At 46.5% G+C, this 15,534-nt stretch overlaps 1 protein-coding gene across 2 annotated transcripts in view; it reads right to left on the bottom strand.

Annotated features, from left to right (window-relative positions):
• The window catches only part of RAB10 (RAB10, member RAS oncogene family), a 53,182-nt gene extending 37,648 nt beyond the window's left edge, over positions 1–15,534 (bottom strand). Inside the window, exon 1 of one of the 2 annotated variants that reach the window (XM_072858139.1) lies at positions 14,969–15,534. In XM_072858139.1, the coding sequence (XP_072714240.1) occupies positions 14,969–15,095 (127 nt within the window). In that variant the 5' untranslated portion in view covers positions 15,096–15,534. The remainder of the gene's footprint in view (positions 1–14,968) is intronic. The other variant, XM_072858138.1, reaches the window with a different exon arrangement.

The following is a 15,534-nucleotide window of genomic DNA, read 5'->3' as shown; positions in this document are numbered from 1 at the left end:
CAAGCAGTAAGACTTTTTTTTAAAAAATACATATTACATCCACACATTTAGGTCTCGGAAGCCACAAGGCTGGAAGGAAGCAAACAGTATCAACACGTCAAGAATCCCGTGAAGCTGCTTCTCTTCAAGTGCCATTGTTCAGATGTTTAATAGATTGATTACAGTGTGAAGTGCTGTTCATCCCCATACCTGGAATAAAAACAGCAAATCCAAATAATCAGAAGGTAAGAAAGGCACCAGTACTATTCAGCACACAGTCGGAGTCGAGGTCCCATCACGTGGACCCACTTGGAAGGAACTTAAAATGGCACTGCCTCATTCAACAATGACACGGACAGTGATTTACTAAGAATTTTACATGTATCTCAAGTTCCAGCTCCCTTACTCCATCTACTGCATCCACTTAAATACTGACCTGCGAACAAAAAGGTAGTAATGATGTTTATTTGCAAAGATTAGAACAAAATACAGCATTCCTGTTAAGTGCAGATAATGACTCCTCCAAGGGATGAATTAAGGTATATGAGCTTAAAAACATTAATTGGAGGTGCCTGACTAGATGTCTGTAGGGAAAGGTGTCTTGACAAACTAAAGCTAAATCTACAAGAGCTCAAAAAAACCCAGTTTTAAGTAACCTTTCCTTGAGAGGTGTCACCTCCTCCTCCATGTTCAAAGGGAGCGACAACAGCACAGGCATTCACGCCTCAGCAATTCAAGCCACACTTTTGGGTGATTAACAAATGCACCACCAGCGGTTTAAATTGATGGAGACAGCTGAGGCAGTACATAAGAACAACATGGTTTTCTACCTCGGGCAAAGCAACAGGGTAGGGGACTTTGGGCAAGCTCTTGAACTGCCATAGCTATGCCCGTGAACCCTCCAGGGTACGGAACGCTGCACAGCACGCTACGGCCACATCTAGCAGCGGGTCAGCTGACGGCAAGGGAAGTTCCCAGGACCAGAACTTCAGCCAGTGGGCTATGTGTTTGTGGCACGGTTTTGATTTGAGAGCTAGCACTGTCCGTATCAAGGCTTGGGCAAAGTTCAGGAGATAACCAGGGCAAGGACCATTTCCCAATAAAATGGATGCAGACACCAGGTTCTGGACATCAAGTGACAGACGTTTCCAACGGTTGTGGCATGTTTAACTTGGCCATCAGTTCAGTAGGCATGTTCAAAGCACAGCTGCCATGAATTCTGGGTGCAGTGAGTCTACCTGCCATTTGTGCCAAGTAGACTAAAATTGAGATCCCAGACAACGACGAAGGTTCAGAGTCTCACTTTGGTGCAAGTAACCCGTCACATACGACAGGGACAAAAACCATTTCTCAGGCCAGAACCAGTTATGAAGCCTTCTCATCCTCTCCTCCTCAGATGCCTTCATCTCATTTGTAAGCATTAATGCAACTTTTGTCTGGTGAAGTCTAACCATATACAGCCTATAACGCTTAGGGTTAGGCAGTCCTCGATATAGCATGCTGTGCGGAAAGATCTGAGGTGGCCACACAAAGCAAGCAGATGAACCAGCGAGGGTCCCATGGGATTTCTCTTCACTTAACCATATTCCCTCCAGGGAAGGAGTTTCAGAAGTCATGTGAAAGTACAGTTCAAATTTACATGTAAAAAAATCTCTGTTCAGAAAGAGAACTAAAGCTTCCTGTTGACACCACCTACGCTGCCACTTAGATCTATGAGACCACATACAGTTTCAACACAAGCAGTTACTTCTTCCAGAAAAAAGAAACTTTATCATTTTGTTATTCCAGCAGCTAAACCTTACACAAGGCTCCCACAAACAAAACAGAAGAAAATGAACAAAGGAACTATTTTAGTGATATTTTATGCATACCAAGAGACAAGAGAGACAGTAAGGTTTTTATTCATAAGGTAGTAACGGGGGAAGAAAAAAAAGGAAATGAAGTTCTAGCAAGAAACAGTACTTACTTCAGAGTTGCTCCCATGCAGCAACAATCTCTGCTTAGTGGCAGTTAATTACAGGTTTGAGGGCTGATTTAATTCTCTGCCATTACATCTTTCATTTTCTAATATACTCAATAAACTTCTGGCCCAGGCAGCAGAGTTCTGCCAGCCAGCAGAGTTCTGCCAGCCACCTTTACCAGCATGTATTTTTAAAGAGGGCATCACATGAAGCAGCCACATCTCCCCGTGAATCCCTTTGTCAGGAAAGCCCATTAGGTCCCACACCTAAAATCATGGCAGGGAAAGGTCTGGACTCCAGCAAGCTGATAGTCCACACAAAAATTCACAACTAATTGGAATTCTGCTGCAAGCCACTGAACGTGTGCGCTAAGTATGTTCAAGTTCAATTACAGTAAATTAATTCAGTCCTCATACCTGTCTTAGCCTTCTTTTGCTGTATTTGTTAGCTAGAAAATAAATATGGTACATGAATCTGCTTTCACATAAACTGCTTCTATTTATGAAACAGAAAATTTGTCACTACTTGCTGTAACAGTGATTTTGTCCTCAAGTTACATAAAAATAAAATTTGAGTTAACACTCACCCTGGCTAATTTATACTCGTCAGATTGACAAGACAGGTAATACATAAACAAAGGGAAGTAGATTCATTCAGGAAAAGCATTAGCTTTGTCAAATCGGCAGGTACTGTGTCTTGGAGGTCATAAAAAAGATTCAGCCAGTCAACCTGTTATAAATGCTGCGAAGCTCAAGAGCACCCCAGAAGCTCTCCGCCTTCCCAGCTTCCGTAACGATGACTTACTGCAGTCCAGAAACTCAGATTGTTACTCCCTGTTTCAGTATTTAAAACTCCTTACTGCTAGAACTACTGAAGAAAGGAAGGACAGACCATCACTTACATTTTCAGACCAGGCAACTTGCTGGAACGTACACTTCCCGTTGAACCCACTGACCTACATTTAATTAGTTGCAGCCGTGCCAGCAGATGAAAGACACAACATACACTGGAACACCCTCACAGGTACTGCACAAGGATTTCAAACCTTTAACAGCAAAACTGAGGAGTGAGAGATTCTCCAGTTGTTTCCAGATTTTGACATTTGTTTGCATGATGGAGTCACTATCAGCATTTGAGAACTTAAAGCTTGCAATGCTTTACACACTTCACAGTATGCCTGAAGTTTTTTCAAAGATTTTAAGTCAATGCAGTTTTATGAGGGCCAGGTAGTTACTGCACTTGGACTTTTAAATGTTTTCTCCGGTGAAACAGGCTACGAGCTGCCTTTTACAACCCACTGAAAAGAGGGCATGTGCTTTTAAGTGACCACTTATTGCTGGACAACCAGGTTTCTTTCATTACAAACAGAAAATATTACCATTATTTATTAAAATACCCTAACTCAAGCTACCTAGGCTACACCACAGCAGCAAGTTTTGTCATTGTTGGCATTAGAGACACGTTTACATTACTAAAGCACCAAGCGCTGCAGTCTCAGATGCTATCTAAGCATCATTCCCATTCACAGAAGGCTGGAGATAAGCTGTGACCCAGCCCTTTCTGTGCAGAATTTTCAATACCGAATTGCCCGTTAAGGACACACCTATTATTTCCTACAGAGACTCCAAAGAATGGCACTGTGTCTAGTGTTAAATTTAGTCTGTTCAACTCCAAAGCTCCATTCCTTGCACTACATCTGTGCAATTTCACAGGTATTTAACTGAAGCAGTTGCCATATTATTTAGGATGTCTTTAGTTACTGAATATCAACTTATACATATACTGCAATACCTACGTTGCATAAAAAGCTTTGACTGATGAACCTTCAGCATCAAGAAACACAGAGACTTCACAGAGTCAAAGCACGGCAGCAGGTATTTATCTTTGGTTTACACCAAGTTCTAGGAATCTGAAGACAATTTCCACACCGTAAGCATCAGAACTATATGGCACAGTGTGACCGTCAAAGTTCTTCCACCTCCCTACTCTTGGAGGAGATCAAGTATTATACCACCAGATGTTTCCACCCAACCTCCATAAGTTCTCCAGCAAGTGAGAAGATGAACGTCAGTGTTGTCAAGCTAATTAGCAGGAAAAAAGATTGAAGAAAAAAAGCAAGGCTATAATATTGCCCAGAAGCATCACATTTCTCATTAAGTCTTATCACCTTTTTTAGCTATTACCAGTACTGCAACACTCAAATTGAATGCACAGAAAGAGCCTGAGAAACAGGAATTACGTGCCTTTGAAAGGGTGGAAGAAACTGGAAGAATGTCACATGACATGCCTAGAATCAAAAGTTATTGCTACCCCAAAACATTGGCCTCTCCCAAGGCAGCACTGGAGGCCGTAAGACTTGTTTGGATTCTTTAGTTTGCTGTACACTGTAACGAGGTTAGCTACATCTCATCTACAAGAAGAAAAAAGCCTCAAGCTAGCACCTTGCCAACTCTCAACTCCAGTGAAAAGGCATTGTGCCTCAAGACGACGGGAAGAGATGCTCACCTGCAAGGCAAGCACAGAGACTCCTGGTTTCAGTTCGCATGGAATAAACCCATTTCCCTCTGCACTGAAGGGAGCCAGGAGCAGCCACACAGTCAGCCATCCGCCTCAGCAAAGGACCTGCTCTAGCTCCCTGTATCCCACATCCCTATTCTGCAACTAAGCATCCGACTACAATATTGAAAGGAACTATGTTAGAAAATAACATCCGGATTTACGCAGAAAGAATTGAGGTTAAAGCAGGGTTTTACCAACAGCTGGACCAGCAGCACCGTAAGTTACAAGGTGAGAAACCACAACGCTGACAGCAGCTCTGACCAAAGAGGTGCCTGCTCAGATTCGGCAGCAGCGCTGAAGCTCCTGCAAAAGCTAGGTGAGGAGTACCTGCACTTGCTCTGAGCAAGACATCACATGCCTTCTTTATCAGTTGTTTCTTCTACCTCTTAAGAAACTACTTTGTTAGAAACTCTTTACAAAGCTGGTGGCCATTATCTACTGCTCTGAAGATCAAAAGGAGACCTCCAGCAGGAATCTCTCCAGACTGTAGTGCTTTTGATGGTATCCAGCAGCAGCTCTGACACACACTGAGAATTCCCACCTCCAACCCAGGTCCTGTCCTGGCACCCAGGACCAACAGCGAGACTAAGGCAGGCTGTGGAGCACGGAGTGTGCGCTTCTAACTCCCCACAGCAGGGCCACCTTGACTCAGGTTGCCTGGGTTCTCTTCTAGAAATATTTTCATTACTCCAAGGATGGCAATCCCATCATCTCTCTACATTTCCGTTCCAGTCACAGACCACCCTCATCACAATTTCTTCCTAATACCTAGGTCGAATTTTCCCCATTGTGACTTGTGTCCACTGCTTCTTGCCCTCAGCAGCAGCCTCAGGCAGCACCGCAGCGAACGCCTGGGACCCAAACCTGGGCAGCCGCATCCTCCTGGTTCTCCGGCTGTGTCAAGGTCTCAAGTGCCCTGTGGCACATGGCCACCACGACTGAGCAGACACTAGCAGTCTAACACTGTTGCAGGTGGACTTTGAGCCCCCTTCCATGCACCACCAGCATTTCTGTTCGCTAGTCCTGGTCACTGAAGTAGGAATAAGAAGCATTGGATTTTCCAGAGAACTCACATTTCTGCTGCCTGCTGTCCCAGACATACCAATGTTAAGTACAAAACCCAAAGAACTAGCCAGTAGTTATCTTCGTTTTTGCCAGAAACTTGAGCAGCTAAAAAAAAATTAAAAAATTTGTTGTTTACTGGCAAGATCAAAAAGTTATGTTGAGATGAAAGCATTTCACAGTATGGTTAATGAAACAGAAGCGTTGGTGGGACTCATTTAACCAACAATTAGACAGCTATATTTAAGCTACACATCCAAGCTTCCTCTAAAGTGACAGAGAGGCATGCGTACATATTGCCATGTTCAGATGGATGGAGTTTCTTATTTTCCTTCGCCCCAGTTACAGAAGGAGCCTACACAGCTAGCCCATGCTGACAGTTTGGCTTTTAACGAGCTAGTTATGCTAGAGGAATCCCATTTCAGAAAAGGAAGGGAAGAGGATAAGACACAGACTGCAGCAAGCCTTGGAGGGTGTAAAATTAAGATCGCTACCTAAGGAACTGGGAACATCTAGATATTGCTACCAACATTTTCGGCTTTTTTAAACCATCAAGGTTCAGACATTTATGGAAATAATTTAAGAAGTGCAATCAAGTTAGTTACCTACAGGGAAGTCAGCTGCCAATGACATTTGGTGGTGAGGAAGAACAGGTAACATGTCAGGCATCAATAGGTTAATTCATACACCTGAAGTTAATAACCGAACACCTGAAGTAAAGTGTAAAATCACCTTTACTCTAGAAGACTAAAATGCTGGTGAGACCAAGTTAAGACATAACCATCTCAGAAGGCAAAATAACTTTTTATTTGGACCAGGTGCATACTGTTCAGTGAATGTTGCCATGAAACTGACACAAGGGTTTGATCTCATAAGCCACAAATGACACAACCTGACAGACCAACTTTAAAGAACCTTCTGATAGCCTCATAAACCAAAGGACAGGCAAGTCAGTGGTACCATACCCTGACCTACAATGGGTAAACGCCTGAAGTTATCACAGTACTACCCATCTCCGTAACCACGTCTTTTAAGGGTTCTGAAGCTCAGATCTTGGGCCAAGACAGCCTCCCACTAAGGATGATATCTTCATCAATGACATGGACAGTGGGATCGAGTGCACCCTCAGCAAGTTTGCAGATGACACCAAGCTGAGTGGTGCAGTTGTCATGCCTGGGGGATGGGATGCCATCCAGAAGGACCTGGACAAGCTGGAGAAGTGGGCCCATGTGAACCAACAAGGCCAAGGGCAAGGTCCTGCACCTGGGTCGGGACAACCCCCAGTATCAATACAGGCTGGGGGATGAAGGGATTAAGAGCAGCCCTGCGGAGAAGGACTTGGGGGTACTGGTGGGTGAAAAGCTGGACATGAGCCGGCAATGTGCGCTCGCAGCCCAGAAAGCCAACCGTGTCCTGGGCTGCATCACCCGCAGCGTGGCCAGCAGGGCGAGGGAGGGGATTCTGCCCCTCGACTCCGCTCTGGCCAGACCCCCCCTGCAGTGCTGCATCCAGCTCTGGGGTCCTCAGCACAGGAAAGACATGGACCTGCTGGAGCGGGTCCAGAGGAGGCCACGAAAATGGTCAGAGGGCTGGAACACCTCTGCTGTGAGGAAGGGCTGAGAGAGCTGGGGTTGTTCAGCCTGGAGAAGAGAAGGCTCCAGGGAGACCTTACAGCAGCCTGCCAGTACCTGAAGGGGGCTCGTAAGAAAGATGGGGACTGACTTTTTAGCAGGGCCTGAAGCGACAGGACAAGGGGTGATGGTTTTAAACTAAGAGAGGGGAGATTCAGACTAGATCTAAGGAAGAAATGTTTTACGCTGAGGGTGGTGAGACACTGGCCCAGGTTGCCCAGAGAGGTGGTCGATGCCCCATCCCTGGAAACATTCCAGGGCAGGTTGGCCGGGGCTCTGAGCAACCTGCTCTGGTTGAAGATGTCCCTGCTCGTGGCAGGGGGTTGGACTGGATGGCCCTTAAAGTTCCCTTCCCACCCAAACCATTCTGTGACTCTATGATGTTGATCACAGCCCTGTCAGACTGCAGTACTAAAGGAATTCCCAGCACGCCACACCAGACCCACGTTAACGGGAAGAGACTGTTTCCAGCACTCCCCCCAATCCAACAACTGCTTCAGCATATCTGGTATCCGTAGAGCTAATCAGTAGTCTGAATATGAAAAAATACCAGTTTGAAAAGCATCCTTGAGGAAAAAGCTGTACAGGTATGGGTGTCAGTGTAGGTACTCCATACTTAACGGCAATTAAGCAAGCAGACCTCTCAGAGAGCGTTAAGTCAGATTTTGGAAATGCAAGACAGAAACGGGTATTTCTCCAGGTTATGCAGTATAAAACAGTCACAACCCCAGTGGGAAAGAAAGCCTCGAGTTGTTTTATCTATAGAAAAGAAAAAAAACATGCAGAGACTTCTAGTTAAACCCACACAGAAAAGAAAAACCCACACAGTTAAGTTGTACTGAAACACTAAACATTCAAGAAAACTTGCAGCAGCAGCTCTGGACCCTTTCCTGTTTCCCCAGGGCCAGACAGGGAATTCCCAAAGCACTGGGAATTCGACAAGCCCATTCTTCACAAAGTGTTTCTGAAGTACCTTACCCCCTCGCAAGGGTTACACAAAACCCTTCTCCACATGTTGTCAGAAGGTCACGTAGCAAAACAGGCACTGGCTGCTGCTGCTGGGAGAATCCGTGCAACCTGCTCTCATCCAATGTCCTTCCAGGCATTTCTCAGCCCCAGGCGGGATGAAGTTTCCTGGCAGGAGCAGCCAGCTCCCAGCCACCATCCTTCCCAAGATTCTCCTGCTCTTTCTTCCACGCCGCTGCTAACAAGCAAGAACACGCTGCCCTTCCACAGCTCCAGCAAGTAGGAGGACAAGAGCAAGCTGTTGCCACCCAAATGGTGGAAGTGGCCCAGACCCTGCTCCCAAGGGCTGCCGGGAGCGGGTACAGCGAGTGTGGCCTGCCAAGACAAAACCCACGCATGCAGCACCGCTGGACTACAGGCAGCAACATCTGCTTAGCACAAGCTAAAAAAAACCCCTTCAACTTAGGATTTTTTTTTCTATCCCCTGATGAAGTATTTATCAATAGACTCTCAACCAATCCTCTAATTAAATATCAATATTAACTTTAAGGGTAGAAAAGATTAAGGATTTTCTCAGGATAAAGAGAGGGGAGTAACAGATTTATCTTTCGGAAGAGGTAAGTCAAGAGGAAATCACTTCTCTGCACCCCCCAGTTGTGCTTATCACTCAACAACACACTAAAAAAAACAGTACTTGGTTTCTAAAATGAAGGTTGCATCCCTGCCTATCAGTTCCTGAGCAAGTTTTCTACCAACGTCAACAGGCATTTCGTTTGGTCTTGTAAAATTCAAGAGCAGACCATGGATTATTTGGACAGCCTGTCACAAGCTACAGGCCTGCACTCCGAATCTGAAACACTTTACCTTAAAAAACATTAGCGACTTCATCCACTCTTTATCTTTGCCACTTACTGTTGAAGCGACAGTTCTGTCTCCTCCTGGACACAGCACTGGCTTAATTGGAGCAGCCAGCCTCCGCATGCTCCTTCCCATTTGTCTCCACGTCTCCTGATCGTACTTCGCACATTTAGGTAACAGCTGCCTATTAGTTTCAGTTGAGCATAAATAGCACGCCAGTGCAAGGACAAACAGAAAAAGGAGCAGCAGGGCTACATGTCCTGTGCTGCCACCGCACAGGTATGTGCCCGACTAAGGAGTTCTCGTTCTCAACCTTCACCAGCTGGTTTTGCCCCGAGGCAGTGACAGCAGAAGCACAGGGAGAGGAGCAAGCCCAGTTTAGGGTTTGTTTCATACTGGGGGCAGGGAGGAGGGAACACAAGGCACTGGCACCGCTGCCAAGAGCTTTGTTAGCATGGAACAGCAACCCTAACGTGAATTTTCGCAAGTAACTTATCAGTACAAGTACCACCTATTCCGGTGTTTCCACGTCCCCAGATACCCTATCCACTCTGCCAGTAGAGATTTATATAGTAACATAAGAAGCCAGATCGGGGAACTGATCCAGCTCAGCTGAAAAAATAGCAATGTTAAAAAAAAAGTTTCCAGCCAGCTCAGTTCCTCAGCTCTTCACAGTACAGCTATCCACACACTTCTCATCAGCACTGTGAGGGATGCAGAAGCCAAATTGCTGCTCATTATCCATGGCCCTAGATTAAAACAAAACAAAAACACCACCAAACACCCTCAATCATACGGTATCACACAGTCAGTCCAATTTGCTCTGTAACCCTTCTCCTGGGCATCCCAGCAGACAGAGGTGAGGAGAACCACTCTCTCCAGGCCAAAGAATACTCGTTCCACCTCCAGCAACCAAGAGCTGAGGGGACTCCCAAGTTCAAGAACGCATCCAGGCCATCACATCTAACAGCCACCAATGCATTCACTTCTATTTTCTACTTTCATTCTGAACCCATTTATATTTTCCCTCCAAAACTTCCCATGACAGCAAGTTTTACATTTCAGTTACTTATGCATAGAAACGATTTTTGCATCTCTTGCTGCCTGATGATTTCTGGATCCCCTGTCATGGAAACGAATGAACAGGAGTTGGGGTGAGGTTTGGGGGTGGGGTGTGGGGTGGTGTCATTGGTTTGGTTTTTGTTTCGTTTTTTTCTAATTCACTTGCTCTGTGCCAGGAGTCAAATACGGACTGAACCACAGCCTATGCACAATATAAACAGAACTCCAAGTTGGTTGCTGCTCCTGCAAGCTGACAAGCTATAGATATGAGACAGAAAAGGAATATAAGGAAAAAGCAAGCCAGTACTTTCAACTGCTGTAGTAATGCTCTTTTTGGACCCCAGAAACTACCTGGTTTTCAAACTTCATTGCAACTACCATACAGCTTGAAAGCATTTTCAGAATTCAAAACGTAATTTCTGCCTAGTTTGTTTTCCCACAATCTGCTGAGTTTTTCCCCATTCTCTATCTGGGACTCCTTTCTTCCCAATATTAACATATCACAATCATGGGCAAACAAATCCTCACAAGATGTACAACAAAACTTGTTATATTTACTATTTTTGATATCTGAGGATTGATTTTAAAAAATTTCACCGCTTAAATGTACCAATATGCAATGATTCCAAAGCAAGCGCTTAGCAACTCAAAATCACTTCTAATAAAGGCCAAAGAAATAATAATAATAAAAAAACCTGAGAAAAACAGGATTTAATCAGAAAGTATTTTTCATATACCTTTGCATTTAAAACAATACAGTTTTGCACACTCCTAGCGCAGCTTTGGCATCAAGACCTTGCCATGTTCAGAATAAATATGGGGTGATCAAACCTCAAAAATCATACTGCTTTTCCTCCCTCTCTGGATTTGTCGAGTTGCAGTCAGCATGAGTAAAGACCAGAAACACAGAATGCAACTGCACCTTCAGTATGGGTTAAGATCCAGGAAAGCTGTACCTATAGCAGGAGCAACTTAGAGAGAATCTCACAATGATCACATACGCTTTGTTCTCTTCAGCACATTACTAGAGGTAGTCAGATTTCATGGGAAAACATTTTTTGTGACTCATCTTAATTTGCATTTTACTTAGTCAAACAATAGCAATTATATGCTTGAGTTCAGTTTTGACATTCAAATTTTTAGACAGGCATCCTTGCAAGAACGGCCCTCTCTACCTGCTTATGCCCAGGCAGCAAAGGCCAGAGCTCTACCTGCTGACCCTAAACAGCTTCACAAAGCGTGCCCGCAGCGCTCCGACAGATCATTTTTCGACAGTTCACTTCAAGCTGTCATCAACTTGACATGCTGAATGCCAACAAAAAAAATTACTAAAGAAAATTAAGATCTCAAGAATACATTGACTGGAAGCTACTTATACTAACATTTTTAATATTAAAAATAAAGAAAATCTGCTGGTAGCATGAGAGGCAGCATAGAAACTACTAAAGTTAGCAGCGTTTGGGGAGAGGGGACACTAGGCAGCAGCCCGTTTAAGAGAAGCCTCCAGTGCTTAGGAGCACTAGGGAGCAACACCACTGCCCAGAGGAACAGCTACCGCCGACAGACCTGCCCTAACTGTACAGTATCCGTAGAGCACAACTGAAAAGTCACCACCATGTCTCAAAAAAAATACCACAAAAATGATTTTTGCACCAGAGGATTACTGAAGAGCTATTAAAAATAAGGATGGTTTATGACAGACTAAGTCTTTATCATTTATTCCCCTTCTACCTGAAAACAGCAACACAGCATTTGAGGACAAGGCCCCTGCTCTCTCCAGGGAGGTTACGATGACTTAGGGATTCTTGCGGAAGAGCCATCTGGATTATTTATAGTACCTCTAGACAGGGTAATGAAGTCATTCACACGGGCACCTCATCACATCCAAAAGCTTAACTGCTGTTTTAGCAGGAAATATTAGATCGAAGTGATTCACAGTAAAATGTTAAAAGAGAGTATACCAAATCACACATATAGTAAATTATATCCAAACTGCCATCATAGATCATGCTTAATCAGTTCTTAAAATGTGAAAGTAAGTGAATACAAGTTACTAATGTGAAGCAGAAATGCATTATTATTGTGTCTTCACTTACATATGTAGACAAGCCTTTGGTTTTATAGAATTCAAATGCTTCCCCCCACTTGTAGTTTACATACACGGGCTAGTTTCAATATTCTTCAAGACCCACCTTTTGCTATAAAGACTGAACCAGTCCCTGCTTACAGCCATCAGTACTACTGTACATTTTACGTGCTTGCCTATCTCTGGTTCTTGGTGGAGCGCTCCGTGTAAACACAGAAGCATGAATCAGAGCTAACAAGGTACCAAGTTTTGTTTTTTTTTTTAAATATAAGGAGAGATTCAGCCAATAAGCCAGTCACCTTCAATGTCACCTACTGTGTACACAAGTGCTTTGGAAATAGTATTTCCTTGTTGCTACAGGTCAAAGACTCCATCTGAGGGTTTTCCTGAAACTCTCTTCCGGCTGCAAAACCAGCCCAAGTCATGCAGCTACCACAGCAGGATTTATCACAGCAGGTACCACCAGGCAAAGCACCTTTTCAGGCTCTCTGGTATGTTCCTGGATTGCCATTGCTGCTGTCACCGCTGCAGCAGAGAAAGTCTAAAAACTGTAGTTACCGGTGGTAATTTGAGATAATGTATTTTCAGGCAGATTACTCAATTGCTTTGTTGTAATAACGTGGAGAACAACTAAGCAGACAGGTGTTTTAACCCAGTTCAAGATTCTTCCTGTGTGGATGGGCTGCTTTTTAAAAGGTGCTAACATAGAGTCTCCCTTTCAGCTGATGCTGCTTGCACAGGACTTTCCCACCAGGTTTCCTCATTAACCAAATACTTACAGAAGAACTAGGGAAACAATACATTTAAGACATCTTTGGGCAGTTAAGCACCTGGAATTCACCATTTCCCACACAGAAACCCTATTTGTACCCCAAAATCCACTAAATTCCACTGTGAAGATGCAAGTCTGACACACCAGCCAGTCATCAAGTGGTGTTCACGGCTACCATACCTAGGCATTTAGTTCAGAGTTTAGGAAATAAAGCTTGTTTGCCTTCCAGTGTACATGCACTACAGTCTCCTTTTGCATACTCCAGAAATACCTACTGGTCTAAATTGGTTTGTTCAGAAATGCTTCCAAACTCTGCACGTGCACCCTTGCCACTGAACCTGACGATACTCTGCTTGAACACTCAGAACCTGCAGTGATATAGACGAAGAACTAATTACTAAAATCACTAATCACTAAATGCACAAGTTCTCTGGAGCAAGAGCCACCATATATTTGCTAACTTCTTAACTAAGATGTTGACTATTTTTTACTTTGAGAATTGAAATAAACCTTCCCAGCAAACTCAGAAAGCAACAAACGCCACGTGATCCAGGCGAGAATTTGCCAAGCAGCGCAGAATTACACTACGGCCACGGCAGCAAAATAAATACAGCCTTCAATAGTCAAGGTATGCGACGTTAAGAGACAAGATACAGCAACTGTCACACACACCCCCAAAACAATTAAGCAAAACCTTGAGCTGAGGCCCTGAGAGCTTCTAGGTCACAACTGTGTCTTGACACTTAGTTGTCCCAACTATACATTCTTTCACTTTAAATTACCCAAGCCTTGCTTAAGAGCGTCTTTTCTTGTCTTGTGGTCTGAGCTGCAATTTTTAGGGTGATGTTTCGACACTGGTGAGGAAGTACGCAGGAGCATACTTACCCCTAGCACTAAGATTGACACTGATACTCTAGGCTCTCCTACCCTTGGTGAACACCTGTATGGCCAATCATCTAAGGGATTTATATCAAGCACAAAAAGCCAGATCCAATTCAACCCCCCCAAAAAAGATTTTTTTTCCAGATGCACAGTAGTTGTCTGCACACGTTACACCAGTGGGTACTGCAAGAAAGAGCGGAGGCATGAAATCTCTTAAATTGCCAGTCAGACACCAAGAAGGTTAGAAGCTGCTGACCTGAACTCTTCATCTGCAAAAAAAGATGATGTTCAGGAGAAGAAAAACAAAACTCTCCGATAAACCTAGGGAGAAAGCATGTTAAGTACAAGGCCTGTCTCACGGTGTAGATGAAAGAGGAAAGCCGAGGAAAATACACATCTCTCCTTCACGATGTCGAAGGAACTACCATAGTCAGGAGCTGCACACCAATGAAGGGCGAAAGCCAGCTTTGCCAGAAGCCCGGCAGCTCGCTCACAAACAAGGGAAAGACAGCTTTGTTGGGTGAGAAAACAGACCCCACCCACAAGTGTAATCACTTCTGCCAAGCCACATCAGTAGCCATGAAGATACTGTGCAGGGATGGCAACCCCACCTGCCTCATCTCTAGCCGGGGCTAGAGATGAACCGGTGACGGAAGGAGCCAGGTGGGCTCTCGCTGTAGCTGGCAGAGGCTGTGGGGGACAAGCTGCCAAGGCAACCCCCCAGGGAGGGAACGAGAGGGTCGCTCAGGGTCACCCACGGCGGAGAAAACTGCTGCCCTCAACTGCGGAGAGAAACCAAACCGTGCCTCCCTGCAGCAGAGGCGAAGCCGGTGTCGGGTGTGACCGGGGCGGCCGGCTCTCCGAGGACTCCATGTAGACAGCCAGAGCAAGGAAGCGAAAGGACGGGGGTGGGGGGGACACAGGGGGTCCCTGGGGACCCGCGGGGACACTCGGAGGCGGGGGCTGACACAAGAGGAGAAAACACGCCCCAAAGCTGCGAGGCAGGGCAGAGAGCGGGGCTGCAGCCCCCGGGGGCAGGGCAGGGCTGGGCTGCAGGAGCCCACCCGAGCGGGAACGGGGCGGGGGAGGGGGCTCCGGTTGAGGGGGGCCCGGCCGAGGGTGTGCCCGGGGGAGCGGCGGAGGCACTGACCGATGGTGGAGATGAAGGTGGTGTTGAAGGCATCGTCGGAGAAGCGGAAGAGCACGCAGGTCTTGCCGACCCCCGAGTCCCCGATGAGGAGCAGCTTGAAGAGCAGGTCGTAGGTTTTCTTCGCCATGGGGAGGCGCGGCGGCCGCCGCCGCCCGCTCCGGCCCCCTGCTCGCCCCCCCCGCCGCCGCCCTCCTTCACCGGGCGCCCCCGCCGCGGGTCCGCCCGCCCACCCCGGCCGGCAGCACCGGCCGCGCCGCTCGCGAGGGCGGCGGCGAAGGAGGAGGAGGAAGAGGAGGGGGCCCACAAAATGGCTTCCTGTCGCGGGGCGGCCCCGGCGCCTGGCGCGTTCCCCGCGCCGCCACGGGCCCGCTGCTCCTCACGGGGAGGCGGCGGCGCCCGGCCTCATAACCCCGCGGCTCGGCTCGGCTCGGTGCGGCCCGGCCCGGCCCGGCCCGGCGCGGCGCGGCTCCCCCAGACGGCGGCGGCTCCTCACAGGCGCTGCCGAAGCTGCGCGCGCCGCTCGGTAACCGCGCAGGCCTCCAGGCGGGGGCGCGCACGCCCTGACG

The sequence above is a fragment of the Ciconia boyciana genome, chromosome 3, assembly GCF_034638445.1.
Source record: "Ciconia boyciana chromosome 3, ASM3463844v1, whole genome shotgun sequence".
Classification (NCBI taxonomy): Eukaryota; Metazoa; Chordata; class Aves; order Ciconiiformes; family Ciconiidae; genus Ciconia; species Ciconia boyciana.
Note: the sequence above shows the minus strand (reverse complement) of the source record. Positions and strands in the feature narration are given on the sequence as shown.